This window comes from Daucus carota, chromosome 4 (genome assembly GCF_001625215.2).
Source record: "Daucus carota subsp. sativus chromosome 4, DH1 v3.0, whole genome shotgun sequence".
Lineage (NCBI taxonomy): Eukaryota > Viridiplantae > Streptophyta > Magnoliopsida > Apiales > Apiaceae > Daucus > Daucus carota.
In genome coordinates this window covers 38,294,649-38,309,405 of record NC_030384.2, presented here as the reverse complement: position 1 = coordinate 38,309,405, position 14,757 = coordinate 38,294,649, and the positions used below count along the sequence as shown (strand labels likewise).

At 35.1% G+C, this 14,757-nt stretch overlaps 3 protein-coding genes across 3 annotated transcripts; 1 reads left to right on the top strand and 2 right to left on the bottom strand.

The window, feature by feature from the left end:
• LOC108216772 (U-box domain-containing protein 26) lies at positions 1-1,887 on the top strand. The gene has a single exon (XM_017389611.2). The coding sequence runs from the start codon at positions 474-476 to the stop codon at positions 1,674-1,676; it is 1,203 nt and encodes a 400-aa protein (XP_017245100.1). The 5' UTR covers positions 1-473; the 3' UTR covers positions 1,677-1,887.
• Positions 1,888-3,561: 1,674 nt separating this feature from the next.
• Positions 3,562-9,765, bottom strand: LOC108219241 (uncharacterized). The gene is made up of 3 exons (XM_017392570.2): positions 9,314-9,765; positions 4,583-4,721; positions 3,562-3,874 (listed from the first exon to the last, which is right to left on the bottom strand). The coding sequence occupies exons 1-3, from the start codon at positions 9,719-9,721 to the stop codon at positions 3,690-3,692; spliced, it is 732 nt and encodes a 243-aa protein (XP_017248059.1). The 5' UTR covers positions 9,722-9,765; the 3' UTR covers positions 3,562-3,689.
• A 564-nt stretch (positions 9,766-10,329) lies between these two features.
• Positions 10,330-14,494, bottom strand: LOC108218067 (ras-related protein RABC1). The gene is made up of 6 exons (XM_017390991.2): positions 14,227-14,494; positions 13,403-13,471; positions 13,072-13,137; positions 12,298-12,419; positions 11,337-11,465; positions 10,330-10,632 (listed from the first exon to the last, which is right to left on the bottom strand). Exons 1-6 carry the CDS (start codon positions 14,357-14,359, stop codon positions 10,525-10,527), a joined length of 627 nt encoding a protein of 208 aa, XP_017246480.1. The 5' UTR covers positions 14,360-14,494; the 3' UTR covers positions 10,330-10,524.
• Positions 14,495-14,757: the final 263 nt, after the last annotated feature.

Genomic DNA, 14,757 nt, shown 5'->3' with positions numbered 1-14,757 from the left:
TAATTTATTCAACTTTAGCTGAATGGATTCAAACATGAAGCACAATGAAACTGATATCTCATGTTGGGTGGGTCAGTTTTGACTGTATTGATAAATTTAGGAAAACAAAGAATTGACGAGGGTCCCAATCCTCCTGTTATCTATATTCCACTAGGATAAGCCTTGATTTGTCCATCTCTTTTCTGTATCTTTCCTCATGTTTTCTTCTCTATCATCAAACTAAGTCTGCACTTTACTTCTTCCTCTCATGTGCTCTTATTTTCTTCTCTTTGTATGCCAACCTCCCAACCTATACCCCTCTCCCTCTCTCTCTCTCTCTCTCTCTCTCTCTCTCTCACACATCTCTCTCCCTCTCTCCCTCTCTCTCTCTCTCCCATCTGTCTCTCCCTCTCTCTCTCTCTATCTCTCCCTCTCCCTCTCTCTTTATAAATCAACAACACATCTCTCCCACAACAGCATGATATGAAATAATCATGGAGGAAGAAACGGTGATTCCACATTTGTTTCGGTGTCCAATAAGCCTAGACTTGTTCACGGATCCGGTGATCCTGTCAACAGGCCACACTTACGACAGGCCTAGTATCGAAAAATGGCTCGCCACGGGTAATCTAACGTGCCCTGTCACAATGCAGAAGCTTCACGATCCTTCCATGCTTCCTAATCACACGCTACGCCATTTGATCGATCAGTGGATTCGGAAAGCTCCTCGATTAAGCACTGATCATTACTTGACAACCCTAGGTTCCGAGTTCTCGTTAACCAGGATCAGGAATAATCTGGAGTCTTCTCAAATTAGCCTAGACGACAAGCTTAAGATACTAGCAGATATCGAAGCTCTGTCCGGAGAATTGCCGAGCAAAAACTATTGTTTGATCCGATTAGGCCTTTTCTCGATGCTTCTGGATATCGTTTTCGGAGATCATCATCCTCATTATCAAGATAATTTGAATTTCATCGAACAAGTATTAGTTTGTGTAGTCAAGTTATTCCCGTATAGTGATTTAGGCTCATTAAATGTCCTTAACAAAGAGTCTAAGATAGCGCGATTCGTGCTCCTGTTCGATCAAGAAAGCGTTGTCATCAGGAAATGTTTGTGCCTGCTTGTTGAGAAAATCGCGTCATCATTGTACACAAGGCAGCTCTGCATTGTCCTCGCACAACAACAATCGATTCTGCAGGGAATTGTTCAGATTCTCAACGACAAATCAGATGCCTCTGAGGCCGGAGTCAAATCAGTATCAGCCCTGTGTTGCTTAGATTTAAACAGGGAGAGTTTGGTACGTGCAGGCGCGGTTCATGGCCTAATTGATTACATTCTACGCACTTATAAGCACGAGACCTCATTGGCACCGGTTGCAATGAAAGCCCTAGAAGTTCTGTTAAGATTAGAAAGCGCGAGAAATGAAATAGTCCATCATCCTAATGGTATCAGTGCTCTTGTGAAGATGGTTTTTCGAGTTTCAGATCATGAAGGGAGCAAGAGTGCAATTAATTCATTGATGATTCTGTGTCGTGATTCGATTCGGGCTCGAGAGGAAGTGATCACTGCAGGAGTTTTGACACAGCTGTTGCTGCTTCTTCAGAGCCAGTGCAATGAGAGAACCAAGACAAAGGCTAGAATGCTGCTTAAGTTGCTGAGAACAATGTGGATTGAGGACTCAAAGCATGATTATTGAAAATGGATTTGTGGAATTATTACTTAATTAGTTGCTGTAAACAGAAGCCAGCTTCGACAGTTGTTAGACAATGTGTTTATAAATATAAATATTATAAATATATATTTAATTTTGTTGATGTCTATGTTTTGTCTGGTGAAGCTGCTGATATGTGATCTGTAAGCTGTATAAATTAAAGAAGGTCAATTCTGATGACAGTAAAGTTCTTGCTCGCTTCGGCTATTCGAACATATCTGTAATTTTCGTAAATTAAATTTAGATTAGGATCTATCCTTTATAGTCCGCCTTCTTGAGCAAGAAGATTTCGTTTTTTCTCATTCCTCGTCTTTTCTCAGATAAAACCGGGAATTTTATTTTTCAACAAATTTTCAGACGAAAAGATTTTAGTTTTCAGTTTCGTGCAAAGTTAAGGAGATGTTTGGATGGTAGTCAGGAATGAGAATCGGAAATGAGAACGGAATATGAGAATGGATATACGAATGAATGTGGAAGGACCCCGTCAAGTTGAGATGAGGTTCTCATTTTATTCAACTAAATTGCTAATTCAAACACCAATACATTGATTAAGAGTTTCAATTCCGTTAATCGAATTTATTAAGCATGATCTAAAACAGCCGTGAGTAGATGTCAAGTGTCAACAAAAGTATGGAGTCCCACATGAAAAATCTTTCTCCTTGATTATGATTAGTTATGATGTGAGCTTAAGAGATCAGAGACTGGGAGATTCATTGGACCACACTGCTTGTACCTTGTGCATATAAAATTTTGTTAACCTGGAAAAAGTTGCACGGGTGCTTGGCTAATCACATAGTTTAATCTCATTTCAAAACTTGTTAACATATAACATGTTGGATTTAAGGACAAAGAGGTGGTTTATCTAATATATTATTTAATTAATGAAAATATAAAACAATGATTAGGCACCAAGCAATGTGTTTACTTTTGGTTTAGTCGTGATGATTTAGCGCCACACCTCTAATTAATAATTGTCATTATCAATCATCACGAAGGCTTAATTAATACTGAGGCTGGTAATAATCCAAAAGCAAGAAGTTAAGAAGTCCCTCTTAACATCTTTACTCCCTGATTTCGGATGAAATTGTCTTACTTCACGTGCAATTAACGTTTACTTAAGTCGAACATTAAAAATTGTTTATCCAGGAAAAAATAATTCAAGGTTCACATAACAATCACGCGAGCAATCTGTATTTACATCAAAAACTTGGTATATTCTTAAAACTGTGCATAAAAGTCGTAACCTGGATTCACATCGAAAATTTTGAAATTTCTAAAAAAATACGGATTTAAAAAAGTACCGCTATTATTAAGATCCGGAAAAATAATGTCAAACGGTGGATCACGCAAATGGAAAAGGCTGTCCTCCATCGGAATTTAAGCAAAGGACCATCAATTGCTTGTTCCTGGGGAAAAACTTTTCTGCCAAAGTAAAAGAAGAAAAACAGCAAAAATTGTCTTCTTTGAAAATATACATAACAATAAAGTTAAAGGCAGACATGGGGTCAACAAACTAGTTAGGATTTTTCCCATATTCTGCTCTTTATATAAAGCTTACAAAACAACATTGCTTAAGAGGGCTCAGTGGTCCATAATTTGGTCTACTCAGTTTGGCCCTATGCAGCATCTTTATATTGTAATTTGGGGGAAAGCCAAACTTTAACATAAATCCTGGAAAGGTAATCAACATTTTGGACACTAATCATGTAATTAGCCACCTCAATTCCCATATTTCAGGCTGTCAAACCAGCCTAGTACAATGTATAAACTCCAAGTAGAGCCCTTTAAATTTGTTTGTTACCAAGTAAACAAACAGATTTGTCCGTGGACGTTGATGCCCGTAAGAGTAAAATATAGCAGGCCAGTATCATGTCGAACAACATGCATGCACAATTTATATACCATTTCATTTAATAATGTACCTGAATAGAAACTGTGTATGTGTTTATCCAGGAAGGTCACAACACTTGAGTTGTGGTTAAGTGTGATATGTAAGGATTAGGAAAGTGTGATAAAGTTTTGCAGAGAGCTAACTAAACTTGGGGGCCAGTGCTTTGTCTCTCTAACATATGAGAGTTCTGTATAGTGAGGATCAAGAAGAGTTGCAATTGTGAATTGGTTCTCGGCAAGAAGGGGAGCATGCTTGTCCGAGTATAATGCTGCTGCTAGAGCGGCGTGTACTTCTGCAAGAAAACCCAATATAAGACAGTGAAGACGGTATTAAATTTGAAGATGCAAAAGTGTACAAAAGAGCTGGAAAAAAAAAGAAAAGGAATAAAGATATCAAGCTGTTGCCGTAATTAGCTTGTTTTAATGTTTGTTGTTTTCATAATTTTAGATGCTCAAAGATTTGTTTTACAATTTCCTAAAGCCGGCCCAGAAGGTTTGTGTTGTGGATACATCATACGGACACATATTTATTGATTATCTGTGAATACATTTGCGTCTAGGCCTTCTTATTGTATGTGTTTAAGATTGAGGCTATAACGATTTGGTAAAAATCTGAATAGGATGATCAAGATTGAAGGATGCCTATTTATCAATTATTATAGTATATATGTACTATTGACAGAAACCAGTAAACTTTTTAATAAAGGGATACTAATAGCTGATATGAGATAGTGGGTAGGTCCCTTGTCCCTACTACATGCAGCTGATGACTGGATGAGGAGTAGAGACATAACCTTTCATATTATTTGCAATATGTGGGTGTCCTCAAAACTCATAGCCCACTTTTCTATATTCTATCAGAGGCAGAAGACGAATGGGAAAGACCCTTGACATCTTAGCAATGCACCCAGGTATTAGGCACTTTTAGTTATTTTTTAACAAATGATTCAAAATATAGACAAACAGAAAATTATATGGAAGCATTCATATCTTTATAGTACCAGGATATCCTTTCAAGGAGATGGAAACATCCTCCATCTCTGCTATTGCTTCTTCTTTGTCACCCACCTCGTACAATGCTATTGCTCGACCTACTCTTGCATAATCTGAAAGGGCAAAATCTTTGTAATCTTTCACCACCTGAAATATAATGTCATATACAGGTTTTCATTAAAAAATAATTTTTACTATAACATACATTAAATTGATAAATCGTCAAGCATTCAATCAACACCCGCTTAAGACTCTTAGAAAGGGTGCATTTAATACAGAAACAAAGCAAGATCAAGGAAAACGTATATCCTTTCGAACAGAATGTCTTATCTTACAAATAAAAGATACATATGTTAGCTCTGCAGTTACCATGCATATAATCTGCGCCATGTGGCACAGTTGATTATCTGTTACGTTTGTGTGTGTATAACATAACATTACCGAGTATGGAAAAGAAAAATAGGTGAGAGTAAGGAAAGAACCACAATTATTATATGGAAATCGAAATTGGAGGGAGGATCATAGGATCAGAATACCAGAATTATAATATTTCATAATACAAGTACAAAATACATTCCTCATGCATCGTGCAGATTACAAATTATTTCACTAACATTATGTGGTTGTCCAACACACTCAAATGGTGTACTTCTCTCCTTACACTTATAAAGTCAGGAGTGCTGGTTTATCCTTCATACACTCCAGCAGTGGATCTTTGTACTCATAACGTGTGATAAATCTTCACACAAAAGATGTGGTTCTTAGTTCTCAGCTCACACTAACAAGAGATTTTTAACCTAGGACATACTGAGTGTCATTATTGATTTAACATAATGGAATGTTGTTCTTTAATTACATTCAAAAGGTGTGAACTACTGAACTGTGAAGGCCGGTGCAGACTCAAATAGTGATAAGTTATACTCGCGACATATAATTCTCTACACACTTGCAAGGATAACTAGCCAGACACACAGACAACATATAGTTTCACATCTTATGCAACTAAGAATATTTACAAAGAGGTCGTTCTGGAATTGTAAAACTCTAAAAAGCTCAGAAAAACATGATGCAAAAAGTGTTCAAGCAGATGTGTAAAGGGGGTTAGATCAATCCAACAGTACTTTATTATGACTTGTCACTAAGAAATTTTTTTATTGATATTGTAATAGACAATTAGTAGATAATTTATTCAGCTGGCAAACTGAGCTGAGCTGAATTTCTTTAGCAAATATAGTGATGCTCGCCACTGATGGGTGAACTGTGTGAGGAGATTGAAACATAGTACAGTTTGCATTTCTAATGGAAAACTGAACATTATTTTCCTTTAAAACTTTTCTTTGTTGTTCGCCATTTGAAATAGAGGATCAAACAATAATTTTATTAGTAATTTTCTGTTTGAAGTTCGCCAGAGTACATGTAACAATATTTATATATATTAGATCGTGTGGCATTTGTGCGCCACATATCTCCCACCTTATCTTATCCGAGATGTCTCATATCTTCATACTTCTTTTATTCAATTATACAAAACATTGAACTCCATACGAAACATCGCACTCCACCTCTCCATATCTCTGTTGTGTTCTCTCTTTGGCTGCTATAAATATCATCAACTCAGGCAAATATTTTAGAAGTATTTGTAAGGTATCAACATGAGAGATTTCGGATAAGATAAGCGGAGATATGTGGACCTGTGGTGCACAAATGGCATATAGTTCAAAAAAATATATTTTTATATTATTCTCCATGTACTTTGGTGAACTTTAAACAAAAAATTATCAATGAAATTATTACTTGATCCTCAATTTGATATGGCGAATTGCAAAGACAAGTTTAAAAGAAAAACGTTGACAAAGCTGTTTACGTAATAGGCTGGTTAAAAGAAAAACAATGTTCAGTTCTCCATTAGAAATGACAAAAATGACGAATGGCACTATATTTTCTAAAAATATTCAGCTCAGCTCAGTTCGCTAATTGAGGCCATTAGACCTGCTACTTTTGCAAACTTCTATTCTTTAGTTATATTTGCAAAATGAACTCAACACCTGGTTAGAAATGCTTGAGAACCGTCAAAGCCAAGAAACCACCGTAATCATCGACACCAAACAAAGAACCAAGTTGCATCGTCACCCAACCTACAGAGCTATTTTTTAGCAGTAATATCACTATAAACTAGGTCCAAAGGTTCGAACTGTAAAAGAATACAGAAAATATAACTACTTTCGATCAAAAATGACGGGATCAATTAACAAAACATGATGCCTATGGTGATTATTACATGAGTCGCCAACGGTGTTATTAAGTAACTTGTGTGCTAACGATTAGTTGAAGCTACAGATACACTCTTTGACATTTCATCATAGGGTTTTATAATCAAAGTGACCACCATTATCGTCAAAATATCTCACCCAGCTACCTATTTGATCTCTACAGGCACTCAGATCACTATATATATCACTCTATTTAATTTTGAATTTTTGTAACAGATTTGAGTTTTTTTTCCGAACTGATTAGTTTTAGCCTAGGCAATTCCGATTTTTTGGTTTGATCACCAAAAATGAAGTGCGAGAACAAATTAAGGTTAAAGTTGTTAGGAGAAGATTAGAAAAACATATTATATAGTGATATTTATATTGATTTAAGTGTTTAAGATGAGTCCTTGTAGAGATCGGGTAGCTAGGTGAGATATTTCAATGAGAATGGTGACCACTTTAACATTAGACCCTTACTTTTTTACTTTTTAAAATTAATGAGCTAAAGAAATTTATGTAAGATTATTGCTCCTATGAATTATTACGTTATAGCAGTAGCCTTGTCCAAATTAGTCATGTGATTAATGGTTTTATAGAGTATCCCAAAAGAACTCTCCAGATTTTCTGTACCTTCTAGCAGAGCAACAATTTTTTTTGAACATGTGCGGATGTGCATATTGATGCTACTCTTACAAAAATTCCTCCTCCAGCTCCTAAGGAAGCGGATGCCAGTGCTGTCAATAATGTCCAACACAATTTCTAAATGCAGTTGAGTGCGGACTGCACATTAATAGCACCCCTCTCACTCGATGTCTCCTCATTTGCTGCAAAGACAATGGAAAAAACTCCCACAGGTCTGAAATTTTCAATCTAGAAGCTTTGTTAATTGTCAAGGAACTTAAAATTACACCAAAGTGTTGTTTCGAAGAGGATAAACATTCTAGAAAATACGACTACAACTAATCTTGATTCTTAAATCACCAAACATGATCCATAATATTCACTTTTCAATTCAGGATAGTCTACCAGTATGGTGCCACAAGATGCGAGGGAATATTTTGTTAAAATCAGGTGTTGTTGAGAACTCTCTAATGAATCTCCAAATAGACAATAGTTAGGTATAAAAGGATGCCATGAACCACCTAAGTCACTATAAATCTGAAGGGAATCCTTCTGCAAGTATAACAAGACTTCGACACAATGTTCACTGGTGAGAGAAAATAGAATACTCCTGCGATTTTCTACCATTGGAGGAATAATGCTATGTTTGAAGTTTCGAATTAAATGGATCAAGCGAGTACAAGTGACTTGTTCCTAGACAAATTGGGCAAGTGGCAAAAGTAGTGAGAGAGAGAGGCAGGGTTAAAGAAGAATTGGCATGGTAGTGGTAGCAGAGTAGAGGAAGATGACTAGGAGGGTCTTTGCCTGGGCTTAAAGCCCGGGCTTTAAGCTATCTCTGGCTTTAAGCTGAAAAATGTCTGTTTGTGTAATAAGTCAGAAGCCAGCTTAAAGTCAGAAATAAGCCAGAAACTGACTTAAAGCCAGAAGTTAGTTTGAGGTACTTTTTTCAGTGGCTAAATTTTTTTGAACTTTTTTTTTTGATAAAAATTACTCCTAAATCATAAGTTACTCATAAATCACTTTTATTTATATTATTATATTTTTAATAACTCATAAGTCATTCATAAGCCAAAATTACCCAAACAGACATTTTAAGCTGTCAGCTTATCAAATAAGTCACGTTAAGTCATAAGCCATAAACTTAGCCAAACGGGCTCTAGATGAGGGATGATGTTCAGGATTTTGGCAAACTGGAAAAGGAAACTACAAGCATGTGTTTTATTTGTTCTAAAGGGTGAAGTGAGTGGCTTGCTGGAAGAAGTTAATTGAACAAGCTGGGCAGTGGTTTCATCAAGCTGGTCGATGTCTGTTTTAAGAGAGCTAAATCAAGCCAAGAAAGGAAAAGCAATTCTAATAATTTCATTCATATCCCCCCAGTAATTGCATCTATGAATCCGCATACAAATTCATTACAAAATCAACATATCATTTGGGTCAAGGCAGGAAGCAAAGCGACCACTGTAATATCCTAATTGTATTCTAATTTTTTCATGATGTAAATCAATGGTGAGTTTTTGCATCAAGATGCATCTACATCTATCAAACAGATAAACCCATAAAAACATACAAATAGCCCAAGTCAGTGAGAATTGATGAGTCGAAACTCAATATTTCGAATAAATACTTCATTATCACTTCTACTCATTTCCTTGACAAACCTCGTAAATTTCCATTCTCTCAATTCTACACACTCTTACACCCTTTCTTTTGAATTCTTTCCCCAACTTTCCATTCACTAGTGAAACAGTACTAAAGAAATATAAGATCAAATTCTCCATTCAAAATATCAGCTAAGCATAAATTCAACAAAATAAGCTAAATCCAAATACACAAAAAAAAAAAAGGTAGAAAACAAAAAGTGGGTACCTGAGAGAAGCATTGAAGAGCCTGAATAAAGTCACCCTGAGCCTGCAAGTCCCTGCCTTTCTCAAGCAAACTCACAGCTTCAGAAACTCTCTGAGAAAGACTCAAACTTGCATCTCTCTCAGCTGGGCTAACTGGGTCATAGCCAGGAGCTGCAAAACTCTTGGAATTGTACTGAAAAATACTTGTGTAAGATACAACAGGGACTGACAACAGCAGCAATTGCCTTCTTTGTATATTCAAGGAAGATGATGATGATGATGATGATGATGATGATGATGATGATGATGATGATGATGATTTTATTCTAGGGGTTGTTTGGCAGAGCTTTTTGGATAAAATAAAAAAAGGGGTTTTGGGGTTTAAGGCGGAGGGAAGAAGATGAGAAATGGGTGCTGCGGAGGCACCCATTTTCTTGATTTGATGACAATGCCGGGGGTGGACTGCCTTCCTTTTATGTGCTGAGTGTGCGTGTATGAGTTTGTTTGTTTTCTTTCATTTTTATATTTTTCTAAAAATATTTGAATTGAAACTTATTTATTTTTAAATACGGTATAATTATATATGCAATCTTGTTTACAATTCCAGTAATATGGAAATCAACTGCTTTCGGCTGAAATTGTAATCATATTTCGACTTCGACCGAAAATAAGTTTGGAACGTGAGTATTTTCACAAATTTATTTATAATTAATCATAATGAAAACTGCTCGTAAGTACTCCACAGAACTATATTGAAACAAATCCTACAAACAACATGTATGCCTCCTTCCTTGCATTTACATTAGAAAGTCTTCGTATTCATCTTAACTTAGGTGAGTAATTATTAAAATCAAGTATGTTTATACGAAAACCGATAAAATAAAAGATTAAAAAATCTTCTCATCTAATTTACCTATGATATCTCCTTGTTGAAATTATCTCAAATTCGGGCAAATGCTCAAAAATTAAAAATAATCAAATCTTGATAATAGTTACCTGTGCTCCGTAAAATATGATCATAAAAGGAAACAAAGAAGTGTTTACAGCAATCTTAAAACATTCGATATATTTTACAATAATCTTAAAACATTCGGTAAATGTGTTTAGGCAATACAGGGCAGATTGATAAACTTATTGAGAAACAGTTATGCTTCTACAAATTATAAAGCAACAACTAACTACAACAAAAATGCATTTCTTCACAAAGATTAGTACACAACAAGAGTTCATTGCTCAGCAGCAACTGCTTGTTGAAGTATTAGTTTGTAGTTGGCTCCCTTGAAGCATAGGCCTTTTGATAGCTTTGGAGCTGTCCTCTAAAAGACTGGGTGTTTCTAATATCTGTATATCATTAAATTTCCGTTAAATGCCAAATTCACTATAGTTCCATGTAAATGCAGCTTTGAAACACAATAAGCTCCAAAAATTCACTATGAAGGACTACCACTGCTATAACCGTATTAAAGTAATAAAGGATCGATATGGTAAAAGAAAATATATGGAGGCTGTTTGTTCGGGATCCATATGACAATTTGTTGCATGTAACAAACACCTGCACAATTTTCTTGCTGAAGTAGTTAAAGATCGTGTCTTTTAAGCACAATTCTGGATGCTTAACGCAATGTCAGTACTGATTCCATTTTAGTAGGGAAATGCAGAATATTTGGGGGGGGGGGGGGGGGGGGGGATATGAGTGATCAAGGGTAGTAACTTAGTAACTTATATCATGGGAGGAAACTTTGTAAATATAAGCTGGTTTGTCCTAGTCAAGTGCTAATGCCATATATATTTTACTTGTTTTACCTACGCACAAACTGTGGTCAATTATAAGGGTTTGAGGAAAGCTTAACTAATGTTTGTTACATTAATTATGCCTCTATTTCTGGAATCAGGTTTTTGGATATATCTGGAATACGTAAGAATTACTAGACGATCATACATACAGCTGTATGCATAATTTCAGTTCATATATATGGTAGACAGGGTAAAAGATTACCAACCTAAAACAAGAGAGTGTGTGTGTGTATGAAAAGGATTTCGGGTACCTTTAATACAAGCTCTTCGAAGCACTTCTCTACATTATCTCGTGTTTTTGCACTGCACTCGATGAATAAGCATCCATGTTCCTTCGCAAATTCTCTTCCTTCTTTCTTGGTCACAACCCTTTCATTTTCCTAAAAGGACAAAAGAAGATGAGATTTGCACTAAAATTACATATTACAAACAAATAACTGACAATTGCTAATTAAATACTTCAGCAAGTACTATTAGTTAAGTCGATATCTACCTCAACTTCTTTACACATTATACTGAAACAGATTGCAAATAGAGAATCATCTACATCAGATTTACTTATATACAGGGGGCAGATTCCCTACAAACTTTTTATAAGACATAAAAACGAGTATATAATGTTGAAGTTTTCAACTTCTGAAGCTACAAACACTTAGACAATATTTGATACTTTAAAACTTTGGATGATCGATGTATCTTTAATTCAAATCACTCGAGAAGTGTCAGAGAACCATTCAATTCTTATTTCTGTTGGTAAAGTCCAGACTAAGCATTATACATTTAGGAAGGGATCTCTATGCACCAGCAGTCACTAGATGTAGCAGTAAACACTACGAGTAGAAAGCTAATGCATGAAGCAAATGCCTTCCTGCCCTAGAATATTTTATTCTAAAAAAGGGGGGAATCCGCTTTTTCCATACCAACAGTGACTCTGTCCCTGTTCCTAGATTTTTTACTTGTAATTTCTAACATTTGGTTTAGCCATCAGACTTTGTATAACTTCTTTTCTATATCTTCATCCAGTAAATTTAAACCCATGTCTATGTCAATGACTTGATGCCTGAACATCTGTAAGGATTACAAGGATGACAAGAGAGATGTTTTGCCATCTGATAGCATGTATTATCAAAATTTATTTGGGAAATCTCAACCAACTGTGAACTATCCAATGTGCCAAAAATTGAGGATTGGGCTTGTCTGCCTGAATATTACCCTGTCAACTTTGTTTCCAACAAGCATCCTTATGCAATCTTGGTTAGTTGAGTAGAGTTCAATCTCTTTGGACCATACTTCAGAAAGATTGGTAAATGTATCTCGCCTTGTCACATCATACACTGCAACAGTTACAAGCAAATGGGACAAATTATAACTATACACAGCACACCGTTGATATCAAAATTTGTATGACAAAGAAGCCAGGCAGTGATATCAATGAAGACTATAACACCCGAGAACTGAGCTCATCCCATCATATACTTCATCTAATACCAGTTCCCAGGTTATGATTAGATTTTTTTGTTTCTGCAAAAATTTGCAATACAGCCCATTTGGCAATTAAAAATAGCAGTAGAGTATCTTTTATGATTTATCATTTTTTCACCTTTCACCTGGATCAGTATTGGATATATTGTTATTTTCAGGTGAAGCATATATCTGTGTCATGATGTTTAACAATTACTACTTCCTACAGATCTATATCCAGCATCCCCATTACTAAAGGTAATACGTCTTTTAAACTGAGACAATCTTCAGCAAGCAGATATCTTTAAAATACTCGGTACAGATGTAAAACTTGCTATAACAGTGATGTTTTGAATTTAAGTCTTCATGCGCCAAAAAGGTACATCACAGTTCTGCAAAGTATGTAATAGTGGACATTGCACCGAAAGCAAAAAGATGAAACTGCTTGGAGAATTGTGTTAACTTCTCTCTAATGGTTATCCCAAAAGAAAGCAAGCAGTAGAAGGTAAATAATCGAGAAGTTACCCATAATGATACCCTGTGCTCCTCTGTAATATGAGCTTGTCAGTGTTCTGAATCTCTCCTGCCCAGCTGCATTATAAGCATTTAGATCAATTAAAAGCCGTAAATCCTTCTCTATGATGCAGAAGTGAAACACAATTAGATAGAACAAGTTCTTCATTGAAATCATAATAGCTACAGGATCGGTTTATGATCATTATTACCATAGTGAGAGCGAAGCTACTGAGGTACTGACTCTATTACCATCATATGAAATTATATAAGAAGTTGAAAGACAATGAAAATGCCTACAAACTTTAAGGGAATCTAAAAACATCATCAGAAATTAAATCACCTGTATCCCATATTGCAAGTTTTATTTTCTTTCCCCCAACTTGAAAATACTTTACCTTGAAATCAACACCTGCGGATATGGAAGAATAGGAAGATATAAATATTAAATACTTAAAAAGCACAAAATAAGCAATACTACTCGGTAAGATCTGAAGCCAGCAAACTGTTCTCAACTCAAAACTGGTTGCTGCGAATATATAGTTGGATAAACACCACAATTCGAATTCCCAATTCCACAAAATCGACAATTTCAAGTAAGATTTTGCAAGCTGGCAAAACAGAAATTAAAATTGAAGCAGAAAAACATCTATTTATAAACATTAAAACTTATCAGTTTCAACATGAACGCGCACCACTACTGTATCAAAATGAGACAAAGACGAGTTTGGAGCTGTTAAACACAACACATACATCAAACATAGTATATGCATGTGTTCATATGGTTCATATTACTGTGATCCTAGTTGGTTTAATAAATAATCAATACAATCTTTCGGAACAATTTGCAAAACAACAAAATCCAATAACATATAAAATTGAATCAATTTTTAATAATGCATAACTCTGTAACATATTTTGAATTGAGAAAGAATAAGTGGCATAACATATTATCAGATGATGCTCGACAAGACATCAAATATGATCAAACTTGACAATAATTATTGACTCTAAATTTTTTCCATAAAATTAGACAAATACAATACTATGTAAAGTCTGAATCATGGCAAGAATTAAAATCAAACTCTAAAGCGAATATCATTGAATATAAATCCGAAAAAAAATTAAAAAATTTCAACAAAATCAAAAGGGATGTTCTGTATATACCAATGGTGGGATTAAGATCATCGAAAGTGTTCAAGGTAAAAGAGAGAAGAATGCTGCTCTTTCCGACGCCAGAATCACCAATCAACAACACCTTAAACAGGTAATCAAATTCTGTATCCGATGAAGGCTCCATCCCTCTCTGTTTCTCTCTAATCTCTATGTATATGTATTTGCCTTATACAGATTTTGATTCAAGGACAATAAAATTGCATTTCACCAATGCTATAAAGCCTGATCGCCATTGAAATTATTATGACCAGCCATTGTGAATACATATATACACATGCATGCTATCCTTTAACGGCCGAGGTATTTTAGGAATTGCAGACAAGTTTGTCATTGTACACTACATATAATACATTAAATAACTTTCTAAAATTTTAGTGTGTTTTTGAAAAAATATTTAAAATACATAAAAAGAATGTTATAAAAAATTACGTTTTAGTTGGGAGTGATTTGATTGAGAAGATTAATATGAGGGTTTATTTTTATTATTTAAACTAAAATCAATAATAATATGACAAATGAGTA